Source organism: Ctenopharyngodon idella, chromosome 15 (assembly GCF_019924925.1).
Source record: "Ctenopharyngodon idella isolate HZGC_01 chromosome 15, HZGC01, whole genome shotgun sequence".
Lineage (NCBI taxonomy): Eukaryota > Metazoa > Chordata > Actinopteri > Cypriniformes > Xenocyprididae > Ctenopharyngodon > Ctenopharyngodon idella.
This window is the reverse complement of record NC_067234.1, coordinates 9,158,114-9,185,000: the sequence shown is the minus strand read 5'-3', so window position 1 is coordinate 9,185,000 and position 26,887 is coordinate 9,158,114. Positions and strand designations below refer to the sequence as shown.

General features: G+C 36.2%; 1 protein-coding gene across 4 annotated transcripts in view; it reads left to right on the top strand.

The window, feature by feature from the left end:
• rsrc1 (arginine/serine-rich coiled-coil 1) overlaps positions 1-26,887 on the top strand; it is a 165,528-nt gene that overhangs the window by 83,462 nt on the left and 55,179 nt on the right. For all 4 annotated transcript variants that reach the window (XM_051862166.1, XM_051862167.1, XM_051862165.1 and 1 more), the window contains exons 5-6: positions 3,443-3,479; positions 16,627-16,678. In XM_051862166.1, coding sequence (XP_051718126.1) covers positions 3,443-3,479; positions 16,627-16,678 — 89 coding nt within the window. The remainder of the gene's footprint in view (positions 1-3,442; positions 3,480-16,626; positions 16,679-26,887) is intronic.

The window sequence follows — 26,887 nt, the reverse complement described above, 5'->3', positions numbered from 1 at the left end:
GCCTTTCTGTGCTGAGATGTAGATGGTCCCACAGAAAAGCAATCATCAGGAAGTGACAGAATTTCTGTAGGAAACAGTGAATCGTTCCTGGAGAAGGAGAGATGGATGGAGAGATGTGCTGGGACTGTGGAGTGATGGAACATTAGAAGGAAGAGGGGGTAGAGTGGGTATCACTTGGGGTTTTGTGTCCCTGATTACTGAAGCCATTTCTGAGCTGCCACAGGCTAGTTAACGTCATGTTTCCAAACTATGCTTCTTTGTCTCTCTCTCTTGTCTTTTTACCTCCTCTTTACACACACACACACACACACACACAGTTTGCTACTGTATCATCTAAAGACTGTCCTTTTCTGGCCAATGTTCCATTTTCAAGTAATGAAAATAATAATAATGTATGTCTTACTGTCTTTATCAAAACACAACCAATTCTATGGTATTTTGGGTTAGACTTTATTTTTATGGTGTCATTGTTACAGTGCAATTATAAAAATACTCCATGCTGCTTAATACAAGTCCAAGTAAAATCCAAGTTTGGGGTCTTTGCAATTTCTAGTCTCAGTCAGTTGACACTGGGCAGAAGAAGAAAAGGCACAATAAACACAATGGACCCTTTTCACAGACTGTGATGACATGTGTCTGCAAATCTAGTCAAGTTTTGCATATTTTAATTTTTAAAAAATGTAATACACATTTATAATGCCTTATATTATATTATGTTATATTATATTAAAATTCTATTATATTATATTGTATTATATTATATTATATTATATTACTTTTTTCAGTAAATGACAAAAACACTGCTGCGAGTGAATTTCTAATACAACGGCTGAGGGAGTGATGGCAAATTTGACATCTTTCTCTCTTCTGGCCAATGTAATCAATCTCTCTTTATTTTTTCCCTCTTTTGGAAAGTCACAGCAACTCTATCAAAGATTTTTTCTTTTGCTGTTGGAGCAAATTGAAATGCAAAAATTATATTTGCTGTCGTCTCCCGTTCATCACTAAGTGACCCGACTATGCCATGACTTTTGCTTCTGAGATCTCCAGAAATGTGAAAAGAGTCCATATGGTTTCAACACATTTGGTGCTTGTGCATGTATTGTGTATTTTCACAAGGTTTGATTTTGGCCAGATTTTCTTTTATGTTTTTGAAAGAAGTCTTTTATCAAGGCTGCATTTTTTTTTTAATCACAATTACAATAAAACAGTAATATCGTGTAATATTGTTATAGTTTTAAGTTAGATGTTTTAAAATGTTTTAATTGTTATATGTTTTAAAATTTTATTCAGTAATGGCAAAGCTGAAGTTTCAGCATCATTACTCCAGGCTTCAGTCACGATCCTTCAGAAATCATTCTAATATGCTGATTTTGGTGCTCGTTTATTAATATTATTATCAATGTTGAAAACAGTTGCTGCTTAGTATTTTTGTGGAAACCCTAATACATTTTTTTCAGGATTCTTTGATGAATAGAAAGTTAAAAAAAAAACAAAAAAACAAAAACAAAAAAAAAAACATTTATTTGAAATTAAAATTACTTCTACGCGTTCACTATACTGTGGAGATGATGAGTCAGCATTGTCAACTTCATCTTTGCAGCCGACACTGACTCAGAAAGACTATTATTAAAAAATAAATAAAATATCTCTTTGCTGTTTTTTCACAACACATTCATAATCATTACTTTTGCTGGTGCTTTGTGGCAAGCTTTATGCGTGTGCTTGAGCGGTAATAGGCTATATATTATGCCTATGTATTAAATACTCATTATGATTTAGAGTTGTCAAAAGTACCGACTTCGGTACCATGTCGGTACTGAAATTTTAAAAATGGGATGCTTTGAGCGCTGTTGAGTGGATTTGTAAAAACCTCTTATTGGCTATTGTGTTGACATGCTCATCGGATATGTCTGTGATTGGCTTCAATGATCAACGATTCAAAAACGTTGTAAATAGTCATCAATGACGCTCTTCACCGAGCGCTTGCACAGATACACACCAGTCCACTGATAGACGCCTGCTTTCAAATGCTCCTGCTCTTGCTTTCAAAATGCTTTCAAATTCAAACACTTCCATGTGCTTTCAAACGCTCCCGTGCATTGATCTTTGTAGCAAATCAAAGACATATCCAATGAGCATGTAAACACAATGGCCAATCAGAGGTGTTTACAAAACCGCTCAACAGCGCTCAAAGCGTCACATTTTTAAAATTTCAGTACTGACTGGTACCAAAGTCAGTAATTTTGACAACTCTGTTATGGTTAAAGGGTTAGTTCACCCAAAAATGACATTTCTGTCATTAAGTTAGAAACTAACAGGGTAGAGACGAAATTGTTGAATAAAGTTGTTATTTTTGTTTTGTTCTTGCACACAAAAAGTATTCTCGTCGCTTCATAACATTAAGGTTGAACCACTGCAGTCACGTTGACTATTTTAACAATATTTTTACTACTTCTCTGGACCATGAATGTGGTAATTTTATTGCTTTCTGTGGGAGATAAAAAAAACTCTCGGATTTCATCAAAAATATCTTAATTTGTGTTCCAAAGATGAACGAAAGTCTTATGGGTTTGGAACAAGATGAGGGTGAGTACTTAATGACAGAAATTTCATTTTTGGGTGAACTAACACTTTAAGTATTCTCCTGAGTATATATTTAATTAATGAAATTCATATAAATGTGAGATTAGTTGACTAATGGCTTAAATTAAAGTCTAATAGTCGACTAGAAAAATCTTTGGTCGGGGGCAGCCCTAATGGACAGTGATACTACAGCCACTGATCATGTTCAGAAAAGCAGAGTTTAGGCTAAGTAGGATATGCCCAGTATTTTCTGTCAGCTGTTTAGAAGCAGAACTTTTGAGAACATTTGAACTTCTTGTTTGTTTTTTTAGGCCTTCCATTGTAAAAGCATATTAATATATATAATAAAGTATGCATTTTAAAATTCTATAAACTCCTTTTATATCAACTCATATACCATATTGAAGATTTATTTATTTTATGTTTGTGTCAGGTAAACAGTTCCCCATCACACGTCGTATGAATCCTGCAAAGTATTACTGTTCCATATTTTGAAAATGTATATCAATGATTTAATGAGACACAATGAATGGTTATTTAATGTAAACACACACCCACACAGCATCTGTGTGCATCATTATTCCAGTGAAGACCAGATGTCTTTAACCGCTGTCATTTTTGATTTTCACTCTTTTCACTTGTAATGTGTCATTTTAAAAGAAGTATAAGAGCCTTTTTGAAATCTCTTGCCCTCGTGGAACTCAGTGAGCAAAACTGGATAAATACAGTATACCCTTGAAAACAGCAATTCTGGGCGATCCGTGAGATGTGGGGAAATGAGTGGGAGCACAGGGTGATGAGATGCTTGGTGTCTTTGCGTTATTTACAGTGGAGCAAATTTGTTCTTCTGTTGCAGGGAAACAGGAAACATCAAAGCTGGATTAGAACATCTGGTAAGTTGTGATTCTTTTCCCCTTCAGTGTTTCCTGAATCTTTGATATCTGCATCCAAAATGAATGTTCAGCAATTGCCTTTGAATACCTTGAGCTGACAGAGAGGTCTTTCTGACTCCCACTCGATTGCCTGGGTTTTCATAACTTTTATTCTTCTGTTTGTCCCATTCCATTTTTTACATTTCCTCTTTAATTTTTGCTTTTGTCTTTTTACTAAAAGGTGTTGTTTGTTAGCTCCCCCCCCCCAACCCACCTGTAAAGATGAAATGTGTGTACTTTAAATGTTTTTTTGAGTCAGTAGGGCAATTCAGAAAAAGTGTGTTTTGAAAAAGTGTGGAGTGTGTTTTAATTTGTATCCTCAAGCTGTTGAGTTTTCAGTTTAACGTACATTCGCTGTGCGCTGTACAGTTTAGTCTGGAACAGTTCGCAGACTCATGTCAAGCACACATTACCTCTGAACATATCTGGAGAGATCACAGTGTCTTCCCACTTCTACCTTCCTGCCTCCCTCTCTCTGGATGTAGGGCGTGCTGTTGGCCCTTAAAATGAGCCCTAGGGAGGGTTTAAAAATGTAACGTCCAACATTTGGTGGGTTTTCTGCAGCCTTTCTAATACAGGGTCAGAGTGCCATGCACTGAAGTTAAAGGGATGCTTTTCTCCTCCTGGGTGGAACTGAGTTTCCATTTTTATTTTTATTTTTTCTAAGGGATGAATAATGGAGAGAGGTCACAGCGGGGTCCTGACTCTCTGAATGTACACTCACCTCCCTGAGCTCCACACCCTGAATATTAAACGCATGCCTGGCCCTTTAAGGGTCACTCTACACACCTGACCTTACTCCTTATCAATTATCATGCTTATATTCTAAAATCAAATCGTTATCACATATTCCCACTCATTCCTTCTCAAGATCTCTCACTGTTGATCCTGCTTAGAAGCACAGGCATTAGTGTTTATATGGGACATCATCAGTGTCATCTTGTGCATGGGGCGGCTAGTGTAACCTGACCTATAATTTTGTGGACAAGCACTGCGTCCTCTTCACTATTCAGATTAATGGTCAGCAAATATGTGTTTTTAAATGGCCAGTTATTACCTGTTGTTTTGGATTTACCTTTGGATTACCTATGTTTTGAATAGACAAAAAAAGTTTTTACTGTTATTTACTGTTACTATGCCCAATGCAAAGTCACAGTAAGGTTAAAATTCAAATACTCATAATGTGAATGGATAACAGTTTGATAACATCAATCACATGTCATAATTCCAAAATAATATTAATAATCCACAACATTTCTCTTTCAAAACATGTTTTGTGCCAACTGTAAAAGTCAAAAAGTTTAGGTTTGTGGTATATCATTGTTCCATACAACATACAGTGCTTCCCACAGGTTTGAAATATACTTGCGGTGGTAGCCAGGTGAAAAATCCTGCTATTACCCACAGCACAAAAATGTTCTACTGCATGTGACAAACAACAAATAATGTGTGATTTTTAACAATATTTTTATTTATTGAAATTCATTTTAATTTACTATTACTAAATTACTATTTAGGCTACTATTACATTTAATTACATACTAATATTATGCATTATTATGCATTGCACATTATGCAAAAGTACAGCATTTAAATGGTAGAGTTCTCCTTTGCTTTGTCATATAGTGTCTCTCTCAGTGAATGGGACACAAATTTTACTGATAATAGTAAAATCTATTTATGGAATAATATGTGTCAAATGTTCTTAGTCTTTTCTTCCTGTGGGGAGCATCCCAGCCGGATACTACAATAGTTTATTATGAATTAAATGGAAATCAAATTAAATACGATTTATTTTGTAACCAAAATACCAGTAATGCCCAGAAGAAAGAAAAAGAAAAAAAACTTAGCATGTGACTTTTAATTATAAACAAGCCCGAAATACACAGGGACTCTTATTTTTACTATTGCGGGCTGATTCTTCAGATGAGAGAGAGAAAATATACATTCTTACAACCGTCTAAAACATATAAAAAAGGCCATAAAGTAGTCATTGTCATAATTCATCAACTCAAGTTCATTAGCAATCGATTCGCATAATTATGCGCTATTCATTGATTGTGAATCACTTTGAAACAGTCTGAAGCGCTGTTGCGCGAGCCTGTAGAACGCGCAACAGTGCCGCCTTTGTGAAATATCCACCGTGTCTCTGCAGCACACGTGGGAATGTCAGTGGAAGTAAACGGTTCTTGTGCACACAGAACGAGCAGGTATGAAACACGTTAGGGCAAGGGGAGATTTTCCACTAGTTATTCGATTGCGGATGGTTTCATTATCTCAGGCGGATAAAAAAAGTATAAGAGGATAAAAATGATAAAAGCAAAAATGTGTCTCCAAATATACTTGGGCAACCGCTAATATACCTGGGTGGCCCGCCCAAGTAAAGTCTATATGTGGGAAGCACTGACATAATTCACAGTCAGTATTTTATTAAATGATTAGGTTACACTTTATTTTAAGGTGCCCTTGTTACAGCACCCTTATGTCATGTCCTTACTATACAAATAGGGTGAGGGTTTGGTTTAGGGTTTGTTGCTTGTAATTATGCATCATTTACTGTTATTACTACAGTAAGTACATAATAATAATAATAATAATAATAATAATTTATATAGTAGGGTGAGGGTTTGGTTTAGGGTTTGTTGCTTGTAATTATGCATCATTTACTGTTATTACTACAGTAAGTACATAATAATAATAATAATAATAATAATAATAATTTATATAGTGCCTTTCAAGAACCCAAGGACCCTTTACATAATATTGTTACAAATAATACAAATAATACAAATGTACAATCAGGGAACAACAAAGTGAACAGGCAGTCAAAAGGTGATCATATAACATACAAGACAATAGAGTTCTCACGATACAAAAATTTGCAACATCGATACAATACCTTGAAAAATGTTGATATTCAATACCTTTTTCGATACCACAAGGAAAACTGTTATATATATGTACACTCACACACACATTATATTGCCAAAGGTTTTGGGACGCCTGCCTTTACGTGCACATGAACTTTAATGACATCCCATTCTTAATCTGTAGGTTTTAATATGGAGTTGGCCCACCCTTTGCAGCTATAACAGCCTCAACTCTTCTAGGAAGGCTTTCCACAAGGTTTAGGAGTGTGTTTATGGGAATTTTTGACCATTCTTCTAGAAGCACATTTGTGAGGTCAGGCAGTATATATATATATATATTTATTTATATATTTAAATAATTATCTCGTAATTTTTGGGATAATTTGGGTAATTTTGTTGTAATAGCTTACACACAGCACAGGGAGGCTTTACTTGAATCCTTGAACTACATTTACAGAGAAAAAAGTAAACAGTCAGTAATAAAATAAGAACAAATAAACAAATTACAAATGATAGCACAAATAAACACAACAGAATAAAGACAAATGAAATAAACATGGCTGTTTTTTTTAGGTGAGTAACAGTAGTATTCAGGTAAGAAATACTACAGAAATGAAAGTAATCAAATGTAAAATAACACTGGATGGTTTTCATTGTAAAAAATAAAGATTAATGCTTACAATTATAGTTATATTTTTATATAATTATAATTCAGTCAAGAGCAGCAAATGATTTTTTTTTTGTTCTTTGATTAACATAACAGACAGCAGCAGGTTAATTAGGCTACTGTCGCTTTGGTACTCAATTTGGTACTCGCGAGCTGTTTGAGAGGTGGCTTTATGAGAGCACTTATATCGATCAGTGGTGCACGTACTTTTGGTGTGAGCGCAAAACCTATGACTGAAATTATGTGCAATACAAGCACTATTCAACCGAGCGAATGAGACGAGTGAGTGAGAGGAGGCGGGTGCATATCTATTCGCTGTCGGAGAAAAGAGAGCGAGAATGCGCAGCTGATATCGGTGTATTAATACTGCAGAAAAGGAATATTGGAACTGTTTCAGAAAGTCCAGTATCGATACATAACAAAATATAGATATTTTTGTCAACACTACAAGACAATAATCAAAATAAGTAAGGATCTCATAATGAAAGTAAATTTCAGAACTCAATCTAAGTGTACAGGCAGGAACATAATGGTGTAATAATTCTGTAAGATATGAAGATGTAGTAAGGAAACTAAAATAAAGTGTTACCAATTATTATTGCCATTGTTATCATTTTACTTTTTGAATTACACACTACAGAATTATATATTTCAAATAACGTGCCTTAGTTCAGTAATACACAGGGCGCCAATGGCACCATTTCCAGAGAATGAAACATTTTTATTGATTTTTGACTGTGCGTCACAGGTTAATGTGTAATTAACTTGTCTTCATTTGGGGAGACCGATAGACAGATGTAGAGGGAACAGAGAATGAAAGGAAAGAGTGGCCAGACTGATGGAAGGAGAGATTTGACAGAGGAGAGAGTGAAAGGGGAGGAGAGTTTATGAGCACATCCATTGATCTACGGCTGTATAAAAGGCACAGTGAATTATTGAAAAGAAGATTACATGCATAACCCTCTTGAATCGATATGTCTGTTTGAAAAGGGTCTCTATACATGTAAAGGCAATGTGCCAAACCTAGAGAGTACAGATACGAAACAGACACTATCAAAGGTCATTCTGGCCTCAGATACTTTTTTTTAACATTTCTCTCAACAATAGGTTTAAATGACAATTTAAAAGCCTGTGTACTATCACAAACACAGTTGTGTCTTTTCATAGTTTAAAAATGCATTTTCGTCCAAGGAATGTTAACTGACACAGCTGATAGAAACTTTTTGTCATTAGCGCAAATTTTATGTCAATACTTCAATACTTTTCATTGATAAAATGTGCTTTAATGAAGCTACTGTAATTTTGACGTGGACACTTAACCCTAAAGTAGACTTTGGTTTATACGCATAGGGTATGTGTACAGTGTGCGTAATGCGAATTTCGTTATCAGCACAGTATGTGTATGCGTTAAAGTATTCTTTAGGCTTAAAAAAAAAAAAAACACAGTGTTGCTCCCTTCAAAGCACTGATACATCTATATCTATATCAGACTTCAGACACAGTGTAATGGCTTGGATGAATCAATATTCTGAACGTTTTTCTGTATCATTATTTTTTTTTTTTTTTTTTTTATGGCACCATAAAAAACAACATATGAGAATGACACAGAAGAGAAGAAATTGTTGAATAAAGTCATTATTTTTTTTGTTTTTGCGCTCAAAAAGTATTCTCGTCGCTTCATAAAATTAAGTTTGAACCACTGTAGTCACGTTGACTATTTTAACGATGTCTTTAGTAACTTTCTGAACCTTGAAAGTGGTGGTTAATTTGCTGTCTTACGTCTTGTGTTCTGAAGATGAACGAAGGTCTTATGTATGTGGAACGACATGAGGGTGAGTAATTAATGACAGAATTTTCATTTTTGGGTGAACTAACCCTTTAATGAACCCTTCAATTTTTTTCAGTTTTGCATTCAGAATGAGTTGCCCTGTTTTTTTTGTTTTTTTTCTGACCCATGGGCTTTGTCACATAAAGGCAGTTACATTCAGTCCAGTCAGGCTATGTGCAGCTACTCCATTTTGGTGTCATCTTCTGATATTTCCTAAAATAATAATTTGTGTTTACAAAAGGCGAAAGTATTATTTATTTGTGTATGTTTAGAAAACATAAAATGCTAGCTTTGAAACCGATCCTCAAAAGACAAAGGCGTTTAAAATGTCATCTCCACCACTGAATACAATTTGAGGTTTGATTATCTTTGAGACGTACAGTATGTCATTGTTAGTAGACAAATTCGATCAACTAGAGAGAGTTGAAATTAACATTAACAGTGCTAGTTGTTTTGTAAAACATGCAGATGTGTGAGTCTACCCGTGTTCAGATGTAGGTTTCCTGAAAAATTTGAATATGTGAATATTGTACCTGAGAATTTATTGTTGACTTTATAAAAGCTGCTAGATTGCATCCAGCTTGTCAGACACCAGGTGCTGCAATATTTTATTAAGATTTGTGCCAGCGAACAGTAAGTATACACCCCCCTGCAGCCCTCCCCTAAAGGCATACGCATATACCCAGTAAACATCAGCCATAAACAGCCCCACATTTACAAGTTTCAGATGTACCAATGTTAAAAGATGGCAAACTTTACAAAGTCTAGATGGAGGCAACTTTGTAAAACTTTTCATAGCTACTTCTAATCTTGTGTTTCCTACCATTAGCTCCAAAAATATCCAGTTACTGAAATGTATTATATTTTTTATTAACTATATTTTTACAACATATTCAAGAAAATCTTCTTAATTTTGCTGAATAGGGAACACTGCTTAGGTGGCATTGGTATCATTTAACCTTATTTCTTTGTGGGACTTTTATGGTTATGCTTATTAGCTTTGTGTGGGGAAAACCAAGGCTGTTTATTTGTTTTTCTGTGTTTTTTTTTTATTGCTCTATTGTTCCTCTTTATCTCTCTTCTACCATTTTTCTTTCGTATAGAGGCCTGAATCTAGCTAGACCAGATGCACAGCTAAATAATAACAATAAAAAAAGTGACTCTTTTTGCCTTCATTGAAGTAGCCACTGTGCCTCCCTCTATTTATTGCGATTGTAGGTAGTGTGTGTTGTATCGGCTCATTTCTATCTAGTCTCAACTTCCTTAATCTCATGTCCATCAGCTTTAAAAATGAAGAAATTATATTTAAAAACAATTTTCCCCATGGGTTTTTGCTTTTGAGGCCTTGTTTATATTTAATGAATAATTTATGCTTCATATTAGGACAAGCGATTGGGAGAAACAGCTCTGTTTTGGCTTTGCCAGATCTTCTGGTGCTTAATAATAGATTTATCCCATAACATCATCAAAAGCACCTGTCTCTCTCTAACTGAATGAGAGAAGATCAGGGCTTCAGAAATCAATAGAGTGTCAGAAAGCCGGCAGCGTCCAGGCACGGCCTTCAGCACCGATCCGTATCCGTGGCCCCTCGTCTCACTCCCTCGCTCCCGTGTTTGCCAGTAATTTGATTGTGGGATAAAGAGGTGATCTGACAACACCTCACCAAGTGTCAGCTAAATGAAAGCCGAGGAGCTGCGCGAGTATAATTTGCAAGCAGATTTACATGCTTATTACACTAATGATTTCATCAGATTGGAGGTGTCTGGGAGTCTGCCACGGGCCTCCGTCTACCTCCATTTGTGAAATAAGCTGCTTTGCTAAATGATGGAGTCATCAGGCTGACCTTTAACCTGACGCCTGCCCAAACATAATTGCATGTCATACTGATAGAGGGGATGAGCGCAGCTTTCATATCCCGCTGCTTTATCTCTTTCTCTGTTAAGATTCTTTGCTCTTTGCATAGATCTCGTGACATGAGTGTGCAGAAGAAGAATAACACAAACAACAACAAAGAAATATTGCAAATCCATTTCCAAATGATGGTGTTGGATTTAGTGTGAGGTCTCCGTATATATATATATATATATATACATCACGGCGGGCGAACTGGTCCCTTACTGTATACATATTATCTAAATGGTATCTCTGAATGTCAAGGGCATAAAGGAAATTAAATCGGAAAGTGCAGATAGAGCAAAGGAGATTTTATCTCCTGATGATTGCAGTTTTGATAGGTATTCCAGTGAATTTCATTTTCTCCGGATGGTGAGAAGATGAGTTAGCCGCCACATTTGTTCATTTTTCTTCAACATGATTTATGTGAGTTGAGTGCGAGCCCAACGCCCAGCCTCCTCTGGCTGTAACACACACACGCACGTGTACTAATACACACACACGTGCATGTCAAAAAAGTCTATTAATACAATTGCCTTCCATTTTGGCCTGGCTCATGTGTGTGTGTTGGGCTGGGGATGGAGGGGAGGGGGGGGGCTCTGTGAATCGTGTGTGAGGACCGCCGAGGACCGCCGCGGTTAAACCTCTGTCATCACTCACGCTTGTTTACATTCTAAATACGTAATGAAATCTTGTTGGCAATAATCAAGGAAATAAAAGTTTGGGAAAATTGTAAAAGTGGTGAAGTTTGAGAAATGAGCGTCAGGCGGCTAAATAACATTTTGGGGCAGGAAAGCTTATTATTATGCAGCGGCAGTGCCTACTGTAGACACAAAGATGAACAGCCTCTGCTTTCCTAAATGCTGTTAGCGCCGTCCTGAAGTATGGCACATTGTAAAAAGGCCTCCGATTTCATATTGAGATTATATTTAAAAAAGATATCCATACACAACATTATATTTTATAGACGCTCGGCCCAGAACTCCTGATATGCAGTATTTGTTATAAATATATAAATAAACATATTGCACTGGAGCCCATCTCTACCCTGATCTTATAGACCTGGATATTAAAAACGGAATATTGCATTTTCTAGGGGGATCCTGTAACGTAATGCTGCAGTCTTTATTTATTTATTTATTTTTAGGTTAAGGAATGGGGCAGAGGTTGGAAATAACAAATGAAAAATGATTATAAATGAGGATGAAGAAGTCAGATGAGATGAGATGAGTACAGTAATGAGTAATGGAATAAAGTGTTTATATATACGAGATGTATATTGCCGTTCAGAAGTTTGGGGTCGGTAAGATGTTTTTTAAAGAAGTATCTTCTGCTCACCAAGGCTAAATTTATTTAATCAAAAATACTGTAAAAACAGTAATATTGTAAAATATAATTACGATTTTTTTATGTGAATATATTTTAAAATGTAATTTATTCCTGTGATGCAAAGCTGAATTTTCAGCATCATTACTCCAGTCTTCAGTGTCACGATCCTTCAGAAATCATGCTGATTTGCTGCTCAAGAAACGTTTATTATCAATGTTCAAAACAGTTGCGCTGCTTCATGTTTTTGTGAAAACTGATACATTTTTTTTCAAGATTCTTTGAAGAATAGAAAGCAAAAAAAAAAAAAAAAACCTTATATTTGAGAGAGATTTCTTGTAAGCCTTTTGATTAACTTTTGATCCAAACGGTAGTGTGTATATGTATGGGTTCACACAGCGGTGTGCTTTTTTATTTAAAAAGATAACTTTCATGTCTTGTTTTCCACCATGCCTCCTTGATTGTTAATAAGGATGTAAAAAAAAAAATTGTTTTTACTGTACAGTGTTGTTTATGAGAGTAAACTGTTACAGTGATGATCCAATATATCTTTTGTTACTCAGTTTGTTTATATTTTTTACTCAAGGCAGGGTTCCTACGCAGTTTGGAAAAGTATGGAATTTGATTTGAGTAATTTCCAGGTCTGGATAAGTATGGAAAAATGAAAACAGTGTATGGAAAACTATTTGTGTTTCCAGACTATTGCCCCTATTCATTTTTCTAAAATAAATTTATCATACAAGCAGAGTGTTTTCAAGGCAAAAGGTAAATGATCCTTTAGTGGTTGTCGAACACAATTGAATAAATTCAAGGTGCACATTTTCTTAGCTTTTTACCATAAGTTTTTTGAACTTCACTTATCGAATGTTCATGTGCCACCAGTTAAAGGAGCAAACAATCATCTAAATCAGACTGTACTTTGCTGTTTGGTTATCACTCAACAACGTTTTAGGTTTCTTTTCATCATGTAAGCGCATGTTATCGCTTCAAGAAAACCAATGAAAAAACCCAAGAAAAAATATTTACAGATGACTGTACTATATACTAAATGTAATGCTGAAAATAATGCTGTATGAACCATTAATGTTAAATATGGTCTAGGTTTGGAAATAAGAATGGAAATTTGAAATGGAAAATATGTAGGAACCCTGTCAAGGAAACAGAAGTGTTTTGGAGCCGTAGTAGGATTGGAGACTGATTGTTTCTCGTTATGTCTGTTGACTGTTCGAAATTTTGTGGAAATTAAATCAGGGAACAACATTAAGATTCTCCAACCCATGCCCTTCGAAAAACAAAAGGGAGTAAAACAAAAATGTCATGCTGCTAATGTCTTGTCTAAACAACACTACTGAAGTGTGAGCATTCTTCAAAATTTGTACTTTTTTCCTACTATCCAGGTCTGGATAGACAGAGGAGAAATCTAGGTCTAGACAGTAGAAAGACAGCGAGTAAAGCAGAGGCCGCTGAGCTGTGAATGTGAAGCTGCGGGTGCGGTAATTGAGATAATTGGTTTGGCTCAGTGTTTATGCGGGGACGGCTTGGTGTGTGTGTGTGTGTGTGAGAGCGAATGTGTGTGTGTTGGGGGGGAGATAGAGATGGCTCCAGGACCGCTCACTGGGACTCTAAAGCCCATGAAGCCTGGGCTCATCATTTCTCTGCTGCACAAGCTAGCTTGGAGCTCAAGTATGTTTCGTTTGTGAAAAGCTGGAAAAATCCTGATTTAACTACATTTATTAAGTTTTAGCATAGGAAAAACCCTGTTGCTCTGTTTATAATCTCTTGGAGTGCCCTTATGAGTGCGGCTGCATAATGTGATAGTGACTGTAATATCAGCCAATACCATTGACTTTATCAATATTGTCCTGAGTTGGTTGATTTATTTTAATTCAAACTGTGTCAAAGTCAAAGTACTCCAGTCTTCAGTGTCACAGGATCCTTAAAAAAAATCATTCTAATGTGCTGATTTGGTGCTCAGTTAGTATAGGTGCTCAATTATTAATAATAGTTATAGTTAATAGTTATTATTGATATAGTTATATATGCTGCTTATTATTTTTGTGTAAACTGATCTTTTTCTTTTTTTTTTTTTTCAGGATTCTTTGATGAATAGAAAGTTCAAAGAACCACATTTATTTGAAATAGATTTTTTTTTTTCTGACATTACAAATGTCTTTACTGTAACGTTTGATCAATTTAGTGCATCTTTGCTGAATAAAAATACATATCCCAAACATTCAAAATTGATAATAATCAGAAATGTTTTTGGGCAGCAAATCAGCATATTAGAATGACTTCTGAAGGGTCATGTGACACTCTATTAAAGGAATAGTTCATCCAGCAATGCAGAAGAAAGAAATACAGGTTTTAAATGACAAGAGGATGAGTAAATTATGGCAGAATTTTCATTTTTTGTGTTCCCTCTTCTATTTTTGCTGGACCGTTGACCTCAGTTAAGAAAGTGAGGACAATGCCTCTAATAAAAAGATTATTCTAGTTAGCGAAGGGCCTCGCTGATGTTTAGAGAATCTGTTTCCACTTGGTATTAAGATGTGTTTTGGTGGATCGGATCACAAGTGGACGACACTAAATACAGGTGAAAATAGGGTGTAAAACGTTTTGAGCTTGTCCACTTTCGACCACTTTCAGAAGTAGTAGAAAACGCATTTGACCACCTTACTTTCGTAGTGTAAACGCTCATGTGATCGAATATGTTCGAACAGCCACAATAGACCGCCTGCTCTCCGCCTACTGACCTAATGTGTAATTATGGGAAGTGCATTAGCCAGATGGGATTTAAACTTTGTCGGCTGAAGACCCAAGGTTAGTTTGAAGACGAAAAACCAAAACGCATCTTAATACCAGGTCTAAACAGGGCCTGAGATTCTAAGGGCTGCTTTTCTATAACTTTTTCAAGAAGCGCTGCAGCATGATACCACTTTTACCTCTGTTCTATAATTTCATTAACTTGTCCTGCAGGCTGGTCTAAATCAGGATTTCAAGCTTCAGCATTGTACTGTCATTAACTGGTCAGTTCTGTTAGTTAGGATGCCGCATTGTGGGTTATAACTAGATTGGATAGTATTCCAAATCCAATAGAGATGTGGGCGTCAAACAGTGTTTTGTAGCTTATTTGTATTATATCTGTGTCAGATTTTATCAGCTCTCTCTCTCTCTCTCTCTCTCTCTGTGTTATTGCTCAGTATTTGCCAGAATGAGGCCTGTCTCATAATTTGACAAACTTATCTAATTATTAATCCGCCACCCATTTGTCATCCTTAGAAACTAATTATATTTTTCTTCATATTGATGCTCGTTTCTTCCCCCCTTTTGTGTTTTCCTTTTTTTTTTTTTTTTTGTCTAAACACTTGGTGGTGTAATATCACCGGACACTTGCCTCAGGGTCACTTTAAACAAATGCAAATGCAATGGTAGAAATTTCATAATAAACTGTAACTAAGATGATTGCCCTGCCAGCGATTATCCTTCCATTTAAGTCTTGTGATCCGTCTGTTCTTCCGCCTCGTTATTGCGGCATGACTGGATGTTATTGTAATGGCAGAGAGAATAGAAGATGGGTTTGAATGGGAGGAGAGGGGGTTTATCTGAACATTCAATAATCCTTCCTTTATTTCTGTCTGCTTGATTGATGCCCTGAAACAGTCTGATATGCTTCTGATAACAATATAAAGAAGGGGGGGAGGGGGGGGAATAAGAGGAGCATGCTCAAAATACCGCCGAGGAGAGGAGCCCGTGTTTTTTTAAAAGTTATCGAAGGCGAGGTGTCAAAAACAAGCAGATTTCCAAGAAGAGCTTGATGTGTTTGTCATCTAAGACACAGTGGAGTGACAGTTTTACATTAAAGCGGGTCATTATATTTCCCTGTCATCACCCCAAATGACATTTTTAGAAAGTGACACCTTTACAGTTTGATAAATCAAATTTATGCTGAATAATGTGCGTTACTGCTGTCAGCGACACCCACATTCTCAGATGAGCTACGGTGAGCCTTGCAGGATCCACATTTAAATTTCATCCTATTAGCATTTAATTTCTCTGTAATCCTACACACCTTCATAACACCAACACACACCAGGCTTTCCTGCGTTAGAGAGCAATCTATAGCCCTTTATAACTTCCTTGCCTCATCATTCTTCTTTCTTGACAATTAAGAGGGTGGAATCTAATAGTGGAGATATTGGAATTATATCCGAGCCCTCTTCCACTGCCACTGTGAAATCGCAACATGTTTAGCCCTCATGCGCATGTTTACACACGCACGCACACCCCCTCATGATCTGCTGGGATTTATTGTCATTTGTACATGACTGAAGATGTGATCTTGTTGAGGAAATTATTCTTTTTTTTTCTTTTTCTTTTTAAACCCCTGCCACTGAAGCTGCTTTTTAAAATGCTCATTGTTTTGTGTACTGTTTGACTATCAAGGTTAGATTTCTGTTTTATTATCTTATTTCCTCCTAAACCAGTGTTAAGACAATTTCATAATGACTTCCTCTGTCTTTCCAGACACCTGCAGAACAGGCCAAAGCACGACTCCAGCTGGTGCTCCAAGCTGCAGGTACGAGTTTTTAGTCCCTTTAATATTTCCATTATCCTTAATTCTCTGCTTAATTTCCATTATCCTTAATTCTCTGCTCATCACTGCAAAATTGTTTGCTGCGGTCTGTCATCACCTGAATTATGTACTACATTTGTTAAAATGTGCAGTATACAGCTGAGCACACTGTAACCCTGGTACTCAGAAGTGGCATGTTTTGAACAACTAATTATTTGATTTAACTGCCGTGATTAGAGACATGAGAACTAGATGACACTCTCAAAGGAGTTTGGGTTTTTTCCATGAAATTCAAAATGGCATGAATTCTAGTCAGCAGAAATTAAAACCATCCAATTTGACTCAACATGAGCCCAGGAATTTAGAGAATTATTTTGTAGACCATACAATTCAAGAGTTATAAACAGAAACCTCAGTGAAGCCCTACATTTAACCATGTTTTACATTGACATTGTCCTTTAAATGTGTGCCAAAGTTCATAACTTTTTACCATTGGCTCTATGCACTGACCAGAGACGGGCCACTTGTATTACAGTGAATGCGAGGAAGTGACAGTCCCAATAAGGAGGCTCTAGTAAAAGAAGTCCCACCTTCCAAATAAAAGATCCATTCACATTTAGCCATTGCTTAGTCTTTATGACAGTTTAAACTAAGTTTATTTGTTTATTGCTGATTTGAAATATGTAATTAAATGTGAGCTTTGAAAGCATTTTATTTATTTATTTATTTACATTCAGTCAGATGGGATCATAATCTGTAAAATCTGATGTCACTCGTCAACCCTTCCGGGTCCAAACGTTCTATAAGATGCCAAAAGCAAACAACTAATGGTGCAAATGTACAGTGATGTAATGCTACTAAAAAAATCACGATCTTAACCTCCGAGATCTCAGTTGGCCAAATAGTGATTAATCTTTTCTGAATCTGTAAAATATTGGTGTCTGGGATGCTGTAAGCCCAGAGACTGTAGTGTACACTGTGAGTTTATAAAAGCTTAGCTTAAATGTGTGCTATGAATAAATAGTGCTCGTGAACGGCTGTTGTGACAGTATTCTCACTTGAAGTGAGTGGAGGCTTGGACCCGGAAACATCATTACTCACGTCATGACTTACCAAGCGGATTATGAATGACTGTAAAAGTCATCTTATTCATTGCTTATAAAGAGTGTGAATCCTAAAAAAAATAATTAACATATAGAACATAATATAATTATTATAATTGTAATTATATTGCCACTCCTAGTTTGTGTAAATAACAAAACGGTTGAAAACAAGCAGCTTTGTCATTACGACAGAAGTACCAGAAATATATGAGGGCCTTTGTAAAAGACTGAAATGTGTAAAACATGCGCTCATTGATATAATCCAGTCTTCAGCCATTTTATATCAATCATTTTCCTGGTTGGAGGCTTCAGTAAATATTTAGTTTATACACAGGGTTACATTTCAACTAGATTTAATGGTGCAACGCTCAAATATGTGGAAGTGTGTAAACTGTTACTGTGCTCATTTACCCTACAACCACCCTACAAGTTGTACAATTGGCCCCAGATCTTGTCAAGGGTGAGAGAAAAATATAAGCAGAAAAGTCACAAGCGTGATCACAATGAGGTAATGAGGAAGAAGGATAGGCCCAACAGACCTGTTGCTGTTGCGATTTTCATACTGTATGTGAAGAGGCCGTTCACGCAGAAGTCTTCAAAACACAGAGGCAAACCCACAGCCTCTTTAATATCACAGAGAGGGTGGGAAATAATCATGACTCAGCTAAATTGAAATACTTTTTATGATAAAAGGAATCCTAAACTATTTCAACAGCATGCAGGTGTGTGTTCCAGTCCAAAACTCTAAACATGTCCAATAACAGACAAAGTCCTGTTTCATCATTTGAGCCCTGTATGATCCCTTTTGTGGGCTTTGATTATTTGATTATGCAGCAGATGTGACAGTGTGCTATTACTTTTTAAAGTGCTGTGTGTGTGTGTGTGTGTGTGTGTGTGTGTGTGTGTGTGTGTGTGTGTGTGTGTGTGTGTGTGTAAGTGACCCAGCTGTCAGTCGTACAGGAAACATATTAAAGGGACCACATGCCATACATCATCTAGCAACCACTCACCCATCAGTCTTTGCAAAGACACACACACGCACACACACTGCTGCTAGTAGGAATAGACAACTGAAAACTCATGACAAAAACTGAATACAAGGAAATTTGAAGTTAAACGAGAACACAGGACCCAACATTTTTAAACAAAGTACTTGTGACAGACAGAAAGATGTGGAAGCAGTAGTCCTGACACCAGCACTGATAAATACAAATAAAAGAGCAGAGAGCATGTGAAACTCAATGGAGAGAGTGAATGGAAAATATGCTGACAGACACTAGTTCTCTCCAGCATGTGTTCATTTCTTGTGATTTGCACAGTGCACATGTGAGTTATTGATATTTATTTATTTTATATTTAAACCAATAAACTGGCACAAATTGAAATGTCGACAGCATGTCAAAAAATCTTTTTTCCTTATCGCTCGGGAAAAAAAAAAACAACAAAAAAATAAAACAAGACTGAAATACACATTTACACTTAATGCAACTTTTTGCAGCATAATGAATCCAGGTTGAGTGATGAAATTCAGTTAAATATTCAAATGCATTACTCATTCAGCATTGTTCGTAGACATCTGATTTCTGTCAGGAATATTCATGCAGACAGCAAACATGCTCTGACATCTGCATCAGTATTGAAACGTTCTGCTCCCAAGATCTTAGGACATTCTTTTGAGTCAAACCCTTTTTATAAGGATCAATAGTTGAGTTGCAATTGATCAAATAACCATGCTGTTATACAGTTGTGGTCATAAGTTTACATACACCTTGCAGAATCTACAAAATGTTAAATTTTACAAAATGTTACAAAATAAGAGATTCACAAAAATTGCATGTTTTTTCTATTTTATTGTATTTTACCCTGAATAAGCATTTTCACATAACAAAGGTTTTTGTGCAAAGCACAAGACAAAATAATAGCTGAACTTTACCTTATGCTTGAATTTTACTTTCCTTACGATTCTTTATTCTTAATAATGCATGTCATTACCTCGATATATAATACTTGTAATTCATTCGTTATGTATCCAAAAACGGGATTACATGCAATCAGCAATATTTTTTATTTTTCAAAAAAAAAAAAAAAAGATTGCTAGTATCTCGGCATGCAGTCTCTTATTGCAATCTCTTAGTTTTTTGTTTTTTCATACTGCTTGGAGCATTGATTTATAACTTTAGAAATCATGTCATTTGTGTTTTTAAAAAAGTGAACAGAAAAGATTCTTTACCTTTTCTTCATTGCCTGGATAAATACACTGTAAACCCTAATAAGTTGAGACTACTCAAATGATTTGAGGAAAGTGATTACCTCAATTCAATTGAGTAATGGGGAAATTGACTACTCAGTTTAATTGGGTTGGCCTAATGTGGTCTTTTCATTGAATTAACTCAAATGTTTAAGTACAGATAACTTAAAAGGCAAATAGACTAAACTCAAACTTTCCAGTTTATATTTTGTTTTCTTTTAAATCAATTATATTTGTATTACTATTAAATAATTGATAAATAATCAAAACAAGTTTTGTTTTTCCACATCAAAAGCTTTATTAGGGTTTTACTAGATAGCTGAACTTCTATGTCTACTGACTTAACATCATATAATTTAATCAATGAAAAAATACAGTTAAAATTCTTGCAGTAAAATGAATCAACTGGTTTAAAATTTCTTTATCAGACATTTTAATGTGAAATTGACCATATCAGAACAATTAAAAGCATAGTGTAATGAACAACAACAGCCCCCCAGTTGTCCTCAGTGTGAATAGATAGATCACATCATACAGTCACTTTTGAAACAAACAAAAAACAACAACAACAACAAACAAAAAAATGTACAGGACCTGGAGGATTTTTCTGAAGAACAGTGTGCAATTTAACTGCTCAGGACATACAAGTGACTCATGAACAATTATCACAAAAGAAACAAAAAACAATCATTGATTATCTAGGTAACAACAGTATTAAGAATGAAAAAAATGAACAGGAATCCCTTCCTTTTCAGATTCTGCAATGTGATGTAAACTTTTGACCACTGTATGTGTGTGTGATATAGCCAGTACAGCAGGATAATGTCAGTGAGATACCAATACCCCTATCATCCTCTACCATGTCCTTTCTCATCCTGTAGAAACTGCCACTGGTGGTTCAAAGGATGCCCATTGCTGCAGTCCTTCAGATGAAAGGATCCTTTGGCCAAAAAATAAAAATAAAATTAAAACACATTTTCTCTAAATACATTACACAGTTCTCATTGTTTAAGCACAGAATAGAATGATGCAACATGAGATATGATAATAAAAATGTAATGATAATACAAAGCAGTTTTGTTAGTTGGACAGCAACAAGAATGTAAAAAGTCAAAGCAAGTAAAAGTGCTTTCTTGCTAGTTCAGCAACTGAATAAAATACAAGATAACTTCGGTAACCGAGTGGTATTCAAACAAAAACTCTTTCTGTTACCTGATTGATGACTCTGTTAACAGTATTCCAGAAGAATGGCAGCATTTACCACCTGGCCTAAAAACAGTCATATATACAGTAAACATCATAATAAAACAAAGTAACATTACATAGTAGATTTCTACACTTACTAGAACATTTAAACAAACAACAGGAGTGAAATTTACACTGCACTTTAACAAATATGATATATTTCATTTTAAGTATCTTGCTAAAACACACTTTTTCTGTCCTTGTCAGCCTCACATGAATCAAAAGTCAGCTGCAGCTCTTCCTTCAGTGCTGTATTTGAAGCTTCTGAGGACAGTTGTGTCTGTTGATTTGTCAAAGAGGAATATGTTAACAACTCAAGCACACTAGCAAGGCTAACATTAATTAATAAACGTTTAATATTTAACTAGCTAACTTCTTAAATGTATGTATCAGTTGCTAAGTTCCAGTTAACGGTTTATCAAAATAGCTAAGATAGCTAGACTAATTTTACTAGTTTAACATAAACACACTCAAAAATCTAAATCAACAACACTTAATCTTATGTTTTGGTAAATTCTCTATTTAAAATGGCTCTATGAATTTGCACTTACCTTCGTCTGATATAAACGTCTAAAAATGCAGGACATGTCAGTGCGCAATAACTGAGGCCAGCGGGCTAGAAAATATAAAAAATTATACAACATTGAAAAACTCGACGTTGTGTTATGGTAAACGTTATATACAATGATTTTATGAATTCACACTTGCCTTCGTCTAAATCGTGTAAGTTAAATCTCTCGGATGTCAGCGCGCGCAAGATTTGAATACAGCAGGAGCGGGAATAAACGGCTCGAAACAATGTCGGGCTAGAAAATACAGTTTGGGAAAAAAAGATGCAACATTGAACAAATTTTATGTTTAATACATATTATTTAAAATAGTTTTATGAACTCACACTTGCCATACACTTTCTCAGCTTTAGAAAATACCAGACGCTCTCTGCACCGCGCGCAACGGCCAAAAGTGAGTCTGTCGATTCTGAAAAGATTTGATTCAGAGGCGTGAGTCTCGTGTGATTCAGCTCCAAAGGCAAGGCTTGAAATGTCCTGTGATATATTTCGGTGTTTATTTCCCCGAATTTTATTTTACTCTTTTCATGCAGTCTGTGCCAGTGCCTCTGACCGGCTGTATCAGCAAATTCAGACGACCAAAAAATTACCGCCTTGCCTTGTGTTATATCAACCAATCAGCTGGGTTGCCAAGGCAGAATTTCAAGCATGACCAATCATATTAAACAGAGACAAAGCAAATAATTTAAATAAATTTAAATTTTGAGTTCACAACACTTAAAATATTAATTCGAAAGATTTTTCCCTGCAAATGAGTACATTAAACACACCTGTTTAAGTTTTGGTGCCAAAACTTGGGATTTTAAGTAATGTTAAGTTAAGATAACTTGATATCTTTATTAAGGACAACATTGGGGTTTACAGTGTAGACATTTAGAGGTCTGTTATTATTATATTATTATATTTATACAGGGGACCTTTGAATATTGAGTTGGACAGTATTACAATATATTATTAACACTCTAAAAAATGCTGGGTTGTTTCAACCCAAATTTGGGTCAAATATAGACAAACAAGAATTTTATGGGGTTACTTAATTGTATATTTGTAAATTGTTTATTTTAATTAAGTTATATTGAATATATTAATAATATTAATTATATTAATAATATATATAATATATGGAATATATGGAAGTTTGCCGAGGCCCCCGTCCCCCGGTTGAGAACCACTGTCCTAGAGGACTTCAGCTGGTTCACACCTGGCCAGTAGTGACTTTGTCTCAGGTATATATTTACAGAGGGATTCATAATTTGCAGAATTTTTGGATGTTTTTTCCCCCAAAATATTTACCATATTTCTTAATTAAATGTTTTTTTGTGTGTGTTGTTTATGTAACAATGTAACTGGGAATGTTTGTTTAAACGTGTGCATGTGTGATTGATAACTCAGAAGCTTGTAAATGTGATGTTACAGCAGTTTTGACTTCATGCCCCGCTGTGTTTCTAGGCATCCGCCTGTTCATTCTTCGTCATATGTAATGTTGTAAAATGAAGCATATCAGCTTATATTGTTTAGTGATGATAAACAAGCGAGGACCACTGACCTCCACCCCCATCTCTCTCTCTCTCTCTCTCTCTCTCTCTCTCTCTCTCTCTCTCTCTCTCTCTCACGCTCTGTGTCTGTGATAGAGCAGATGTTGGTGGTTTTGGAATGGTAATGTCGTCTAACTGAGAGCCCTGCCATGCTTTAAGCCCTCTGTTCCTCTGTACCCCCGCCAATCGCTTCTTTCCAGCTTTTTCTCTCTATTCCCTCGCTTTCCTTTTTCACAGAGGTCTCCTGAGATCTCTAAATCCTGCCCCAGCGCTCTAAGCTGCCCCCTCCTCCTGTCCATGTGTGGGAGTGTGTGTGTTGATGGACTCTGCGAGTGTGTGTGAAACAGATCATCCCAACGTAAGCTGCTCACACTCAATAGTGGAGGGGCCCCGGCAGACCTGTAATGAGGTCCCTTCTCTCAGTCTTACGCGGGTCCCTCGCCCTCCAGGGCCCCTGACCCCCTGCGGGCAGCCCTCTCTGAGCGCCCGGATCATTGTGACCATGCGTTTAAGGCTCGCTCCCTACTCGTCCCACTAAAAACCACACTCACTAATGTGTGTACCAACATTCTAGGCTTAAATAACTGCCAGTTCGTTTGGCTGCAAATGATAATGTAGATAGATATACACTCAGACAGAGTCCTGTATGGGGGTTTTCTGAAAAAGCCAGGTGTTTTTATATTTTGTGCCATAAAAACATACACTACCAGTCAAAAGAAAAATTTCTTCTCATTATCAGTGTTGAAAACTGTTTATGTTCAGCAAGCAATGATTCAATTCATCAAAAGTGACAATGAAGACATGTATAATGTTACAATAGATTTCTTCTTTTAAAGTTTTTATTGATCAAACAATCCTGCAAAAATGAGTAAAATATTAAGCAGCAAAAACTGTTTGCAACACTAATAATAAGAAGAACCGTTATTAATAATTCAGCACTTGGTGAGCATTTCCAAAAAAAAAAAAAAAAAAAAAATCATTATTATTTATCTGTAAACAAATTTGAGCTCCGTTTCTGACACATCTGCCACATTCTCCACATCTTCCGACATTAAAGAACCGAAAGGTCAAAGTGCATCAAAACTTAAGCACCGTCCTCCATTTGTGTTCTTTAAATAAACCCCTTCAGTCACAGCTAATTAGAGACTGTCACGCTTGTTTTGTTCGTCCTCTGAGTTTCTGAGTGTTATTCTCCAGCCCCCGGTGAGAGAGAACAGAACGTGAGCGCGTCGGACAGCTTATACAAAATGCAAGCTGACTGATTTTTGCCGTAAAAAAGCAGCATTAACTGCCCAGACTGCTGCAACAGATGTGAAGCCAGCAGACCACATACATAGAGGGTGTCACATTTCCCGTCCCTTGCACACACACACATACCTGAACTGGAACTAATAGGCTAACATGGTAAGCCCGGGTCAGAGTCTGTCTTTGTGTGAACAGAGAGAGGAGAGAGTGATGAAAGACATGTTCAGATATTTCATTATTGCACAGCTTCATTCCTGCAGCACTCCACTGAAATGCTGTTTGTCTCATTATCTGCTTTATTTCACATTGTCTTTCTCAGTGGCCACCCACTCAATCTCAGGAGAACATGTGGGGTTGAAGTGTTCTCCAGCACGCAAAAACAATATGCATTACACTGTGTATTCCTACATGAAAATCATTTGCTTCTCCTTTCAGAAGCCTGTCACCTCTTTTATTTCCTCTGAAATGCTTTTGGGAAATAGAAAGTGGAAAAACAGCTCTTTTGTTAAATGAGTGACAGTGACGACTTGCATTTCAGAGGTTCAGTGCTGACATGCGTATGGATGTTAGTGACATTAGTAGAGCAGTTCATGTAGAAGGAAAATTAAAAAAAAAAAAAAAAAAAAAAAATGGGTATGGGTCAGTAAAACGACAATAAAAGCTGTAGTTATTGTTAAGGGGGTTTATTTGCTATTACCTCACCGTTCACAGTCATAATCCAAGAGTCTTCCATTCAACCGAAATACAGGAATATGCTTGTACCGCATGTCAAAGTCACTTAGCTTTCATAATGAGGCAGGCTGACAGATTTCCAGACACAGGCCACGAAAAATAAACCACTAGAGTGAAGTTATAGTACTGTAATTTATCCTGATTTATATACAAGGTTTAAATTATGGGGCAGGGGGTTTATGAAATGACAGTTTATAGTGTTTTCTTCGAGCCTGCTCTGGTTTAAGTAGTTATCATGTATTCATTTAGACTTTTCTAATGTGAGCACTTTAGTTTACTGCACTGTGTGCATGCTGTTCAATCACACAAGTCTCAAAAACTGTATATGTATGTATATGACCTTACATTGTTTAGAGATGCCACCTTAACTCTTCCACACAATGAAAGTGTTTGGAGTTAAAGCTCAGAATAATTACCCGAGTCAGGTGTGTGCTGGAGAGACGTTAAGTGTTTAGCTGATGCTGTTTGCGGGTTCGAGAGGAGAGCTGTTTCTTTTAACTGTTGGCAGATTTCAAACAGCATCTGGTGAGCTCTTGAAACGAAACCTTGTATGTTCAAATCCAAATGGAATCATTTCTTTTCTCCCCTCCCCTCTCTCTCTCTCTCTCTCTCTCTCTCTCTCTCTCTCTCTCTCTCTCTCTCTCTCTCTCTCGTGGGTAAAACCACATGGTGATCTCTGTGTCTCTCTCTCTCTCTCTGTCAGTCTCTCTGCCTCCTTTCTCAGTCACTATATTTACAAATTACCATAACAGAAAAAAGAGAATATTTTAATCATGCTGTTTTCCATAATTTCTGCAACATATGGTATAAATGATTTTGATGCAAATGTATGCGCTAATTATTTGCAGACGAGTTTCAAACAGGCCTGTGACTGAAGTGGAATGAAAGAAAATTTGCAATCACCTTAAATTTTACTAACCATTTACTGTTAAGTAAACTTTGCAAAGTAATTTAATTAGCTTGGCCCGCCTGCTGGGGTTTGTAGGTTGCTGTAAGCTGGTGGAACACAGTAAGAATGTGCAATCCTGATTCCCATGACATCATTTATAACAGTTGCTCTAATTAGATAAGATACAATAAATGGTTTGTGGTGACTGCTAATTTTATAATCACACCTGCAATTTAAAATTAGAAGTAAAAGATATTTACAGTGCTTTCGATGCAACACTATATCGATGTTCCTATTAATGAATTCATCGTGAACTGAATTAAACTATTTTAGCTTTTCATGTGCTGTCTATTTTGGGCGACCTACATTGGTAGAATAGATGGATGTTCTCTTATAAGCCATTTTACATTACTTTATCTATTGGTCCAGTCTCTCTCAAACACACTCTTTTGTTAACATTTCGCTGTTAAGCAGTTAGGTTCGAATCTTTTTATGTTCTTCTGTAATTCTGGCCATTTTATCGCAGGGGCACATCTCCACCCATTAAGCAAATATGTTTTTCATTAAGCAGGAACAGAGCGCTGCGACTACAGAGGCCGGCCGTTCTGATGGTGGGCAGGACATTAAGGCATTTTTGATGGCTAGT